Raw genomic sequence first — 5000 nt, forward strand, 5'->3', positions numbered from 1 at the left:
ATGAGACGGCTTAAATTAGAAACATGAGACGGCTTAAATTAGAAACATGAGACGGCTTAAATTAGAAACATGAGACGGCTTAAATTAGAAACATGAGACGGCTTAAATTAGAAACATGAGACGGCTTAAATTAGAAACATGAGACGGCTTAAATTAGAAACATGAGACGGCTTAAATTAGAAACATGAGACGGCTTAAATTAGAAACAAGTACAAAGAGCTACTTTCAGAAATTAGGAAGTTATGATAAATAGAGAAATATTACATCAAATTTAGCTCAAGTTACACTGACAAAAACGTGTGTGTGTGTGTGTGTATTACTCGTAGTGCTGAACCAGTTTTGTGACTGTGGACCAAACAGTCCCTCCTCGATGTCCCTGAAGAACCTCTTGAGGACATTGGACACGTCGTCCACTTGATGCTCTCCCTCTTTAAGCCACACAGAGCGAGCGTCGTTCCTGAAGGTGTCCAGCAGGGCGGCAATCTTACTGTTCACACCACTCTTACGGTAAATACCTTCTGATGTCAGGCCTGTAAGGTGCAAACATTCACAAGTCTTTACTTCAACCTCTAATCCAAAACTTGACTGCTATAATATTTTATCAGTTTGAAATAAAACTAAACCAAGATCTCTGTTTATATTCTGACAAATTTATTTTGTTTAACTCTTCGTTTCAGTTAACATTCATTTTAATTCTACTTTAACACACACACACACACACACACACACACAGTCATCAGCGTCATCTCTCAGTAAGATGCTTGCAGGTTCTTAGGGCTTCTTAGATTTTTCTTTAATCCAAGCTCTTCTCCAGAATGAATTTTAAAACCTTTATGTGCTGTTTTCTGCTTTTAAAACACACACACACACTCGCTCTTTCTTTCTCTCTCTCTCTCACTCTCTTTACCTCTCTTTCTCTCTCTCTCTCACTCTCTTTACCTCTTTCTCTCTCTCACAGACACACACAGACACACTTGCATATAGAGGTGAGTGTGTGTGTGTGTGTGTGTGTTTGTGTGTGAGATGACAGGAATGGGGAGGTTAGGGAGCAGTAAAATTCCCACTGACCTTGTTTTGGATGTTGGTGTGTTAAATGTAATTAAGTTTGTATTATTTAATGTGTGGAATAGTTACTGGAAGTTGTTTGGAGGAGACAAACAACTCCATTAAAGTGTTGTGTCCAAATCTTCTGGTTTTGCAATCATCAGCGTTCCCACAATATGACATTTGTCTAGAGCTGATGTTGTGTACTGCAAACAAAGTGATTTGGCAACCACGGGTTTGTGGTTAAATGTGAGGAAGGCTTGCTGCATTCAGCATATAGTGTGTGTGTGTGTGTGGGTGTGTGTGTGGGGGGGGGGGGGGGTAAAACAACCTGCGGTCTGACACAAGCAAGGTCCTTGTTATAAGAATGAATTTCTTAGCTTCAGATGGGCCTTAAAGTGCACAAGTGTGACATGACTGATGACTGTGTGTGTGTGTGTGTGTGTGTGTGTGTGTGTGTGTGTGTACGGGCATGCGTGTGTGTGTGTGTGTGTGTGTGTGTGTGTACGGGCATGCGTGTGTGTGTGTGTGTGTGTGTGTGTGTGTGTATACATGCATGCGTGTGTGTGTGTATGTGTGTGTGTGTGTATATATACGTGCATGCGTGTGTGTATGTATACGTGCATGCACGTCTAGGCCTCAAACATGACTTGACTGGAACTTCCACTCATCTTTCTCATCAGGTAGAATAGAATAGAATAGAATAGAATAGAATAGAATAGAATAGAATAGAATAGAATAGAATAGCCAGTACAATAGTAAGCACAATTATCAGTATTGTATACACATAACTGTAGACTAGAGTAAACTTAAATCGAACAGAACAAAACAAAACAGAATAGAAGAGAAAATTTGCAGCCATTGCAGCGCACAATAGAATAAAACTGAACAAAACAGAATAGAACAGTATAGAATTAACACTGCCATTACAGTGCACAATAAAATACAGTAGAATAATACATATAAAATGATAGAATAGGACAGGACTGTATAGAATTAAGATTATAACATGCAATAAAATAGAACAGAATAGAATAGAATGTGTTGCATGGACTTGTTCTGGAACACAGTGAGAGTATTAGATCTTTACCGTACTGCGTGACGTAATGTATACAGCGCTCCACTATGAGCGGGATATCAGCCTCAGTGAGCTGCTGCTGACTCAGTGTGTCTCCTGAACTCCCAGCAGCCCGCTGGATGGACGACGCCCAGCCATGAAAATCCAACTTCCTCTCCCCCTCGATGTACAGAGTCCTAGAGAGAGAGAGAGAGAGAGAGAGAGAGAGAGAGAGAGAGAGAGAGAGAGAGAGAGAGAGAGACAGACAGACAGACAGACAGACAGAGAGAGACACAGAGAGAGAGAGCGCAAAAGAGAGAAAGAGAGAGAGAGAGAGAGAGAGAGAAAGAGAGTGAAAGAGAGCGAAAGAGAGCGAAAGAGAGAGAGACAGTGAGAGAGAGAGATTAGCTACCTGACTAAGCACACTGTCCTGAATCACAACTCAATTTCAAACAAGTACAATTTGCAAATTAGAAATAATCCACATTGAGGTTTATTAAAGTTTATAACTCACCTTCCTCGCTCCACGAGCACCAGAACTTCATTATCCCTCGCTACGCAGAAGAGAAACACAAATGTAATTAAGTGAAACATGACATTCTCAACAAATTCTCTCAGTATGAGCATGAAAGCAGACGTTTATGTGAATATTCCACTCAGCTGGACGAGTTCTATACAGCATTACATCATTACATCCTATACATCGTACTATACAGCATTACATCATTACATCATATACATCGGACTATACAGCATTACATCATTACATCATATACATCGGACTATACATCATTACATCATATACATCGGACTATACAGCATTGGAAATAATGTAATGATGTACTGCTCTATAGTATTAATGATTTATTGAGACAGCCATAACTCTATCACCTTCCTTTCCCATTCTCCACCCATCACTACACCTCTATTTTCTCTATCATGGCCTTTCTCTGATCTCTCCATCACCGTCTTCACCTTTTAGCTCTAATATTCTAAACGGAGCGGATCACATGACTCAATTCTCAAAACAGAAGGTGTGCGTTATTTCTGTGTAACTATAGTGACAAGTTTATATTAATGCCCTCGTTCTAAGTTATTGTTCAGTTAGAATCAGCTCATCCACAGAGACGTAAACTGCTTCAACCAGCAGTTCCATTGCTTGTATCTCTGTTACACTGGAGTCTGCTTCCATAAATGCTACATAAATATCACCTTACAGAAAACGGCACCCAAGATCCCCTGAATGAGCTGTTACTATAGCAACTTTTTTGGACTCACAGAGTTCCAGAAGTTTCTGCAGCTGGATGCTCTCGCGGCTCTTACTGTCCTCCAAACACACGTGCAGCGTGGATGCCTCAAGACAGAACCAGCCCAGCCTCCAGCTCTCCAGGTTCAGAGGGTCTTTATAGCGCAGACGGCCGATCCGTTCAAAATCCTTCTGCAGCAGATCTTCAGCACACGCTGGAATGAAGGACTGTGCAAACAGACAAATGGAGAGACAGACAGAAAGAATGTCATTAGAGATGATTTTTACTTCTAAGACATTAAAGTCAATAAAGACAATACAGCAGGACAGACAACATTAATACATACATCGACAAAATTATGACGGTTACCTTGGCGATGGACTTGACCCATTCCTTCATCGAGTCGGGATTGTCAGTCCCAAACAGGTAGAGACGCTCTGCGTCAGAGTAAATCTCAAACGAGTGATCGTACCTGAGAGACAGACAGGACACGCAGCAGTGAGAGTGAGAAAAAGAGAGAGGGAGAGGGAGAGAGAGACACACACAGACGGACACATAGATGGACACAGTAATAGGCAGATTGTTCAGTCAGAAACAAATACAGACACCCTACGTTACAAGACAGACAGAGAGACAGACAGAAAGACAGACAGATAGATACCCGTGTGTCTCAGGAGGACTGACAGCCAGACAGACGATCTCTTTCATCTTCAAACCTCCATTTGGTGTAGCGTTCTTATCGCTTTCATAGTAACTAAAATGTCCATCGTTCAGAACACACCACCTCCTACTGAACTCTGAGAGAGAGAGAGAGAGAGAGAGAGAGAGAGAGAGAGAGAGAGAGAGAGAGAGAGAGACAGACAGACAGACAGACAAACAGACAGAGAGACAGTGTTTTATTTTACTTGGTCAACACTCAGCAGATTTGTGTGCTAATGCTGCTAACAGGTAATAAGTGCATATGGCCTTTAGCATGGCACAGTGAATGTGTGACTGTAAATCATCTGCTCAGTCAGATTTATGAAGCTGTTCAGTGATTGTTATTGGCTTACCTTCTTTATTCTTCCGCTCTGTGATTGGACGAGCCATGGAAGCAGTCTTAAACAGGAAGCCATTGTGTGTGATTGAGGGCGGGGCCATGTAGTGCTCTGTGTGCATGGCCAGTTTGACCTCTGACCTTGGGATCTCTGTGAGGTCAAAAGTAAAATGTTAAAAAACTGTAAGCTCCGCCCACAGTAAAGCCCTGCCCACTCGTCCTGAAACTGACCTATGTTGCGGTTCTGAGTGAGGAACTCCACCTGCAACTTCTGCCCGTGATACAGAGCCAAAGCCACTGGAGTGGGGAATTCTGGGATACCCGTGTCACAGTTCACATCAGCACCGCAAAAGACAAGGGACAGAGTCTCACACACATCGGTAGACTGCACATTAATACACAAGGCCTGGAGGGGAGAGGGGGGGTGGCAGAGGGGGGAGGGAGAGAGAATCACATAAATTATCACATAAATTCAAAGTTTCAGAAATGCTTTCCTGTTAAACCTGTTTTTCCTAAACATTTAAAAAGTTTCATCACAAATATATGTTTAATAAAAGGTCAGGTGTAATCCCATAACTCTAATTACAAGTCTTGTAGAGACAAGAACACACACACA

General features: G+C 41.9%; 1 protein-coding gene across 6 annotated transcripts in view; it reads right to left on the reverse strand.

Moving 5' to 3' along the window:
* LOC113637856 (arf-GAP with Rho-GAP domain, ANK repeat and PH domain-containing protein 1) overlaps positions 1-5000 on the reverse strand; it is a 66030-nt gene that overhangs the window by 17253 nt on the left and 43777 nt on the right. For all 6 annotated transcript variants that reach the window (XM_047820426.1, XM_047820425.1, XM_047820424.1 and 3 more), the window contains 8 exons: positions 4616-4790; positions 4401-4535; positions 4010-4145; positions 3718-3820; positions 3380-3575; positions 2616-2655; positions 2135-2298; positions 321-530 (listed from right to left, as the gene is read on the reverse strand). In XM_047820426.1, coding sequence (XP_047676382.1) covers positions 321-530; positions 2135-2298; positions 2616-2655; positions 3380-3575; positions 3718-3820; positions 4010-4145; positions 4401-4535; positions 4616-4790 — 1159 coding nt within the window. The remainder of the gene's footprint in view (positions 1-320; positions 531-2134; positions 2299-2615; positions 2656-3379; positions 3576-3717; positions 3821-4009; positions 4146-4400; positions 4536-4615; positions 4791-5000) is intronic.

Source organism: Tachysurus fulvidraco, chromosome 11 (assembly GCF_022655615.1).
Source record: "Tachysurus fulvidraco isolate hzauxx_2018 chromosome 11, HZAU_PFXX_2.0, whole genome shotgun sequence".
Lineage (NCBI taxonomy): Eukaryota > Metazoa > Chordata > Actinopteri > Siluriformes > Bagridae > Tachysurus > Tachysurus fulvidraco.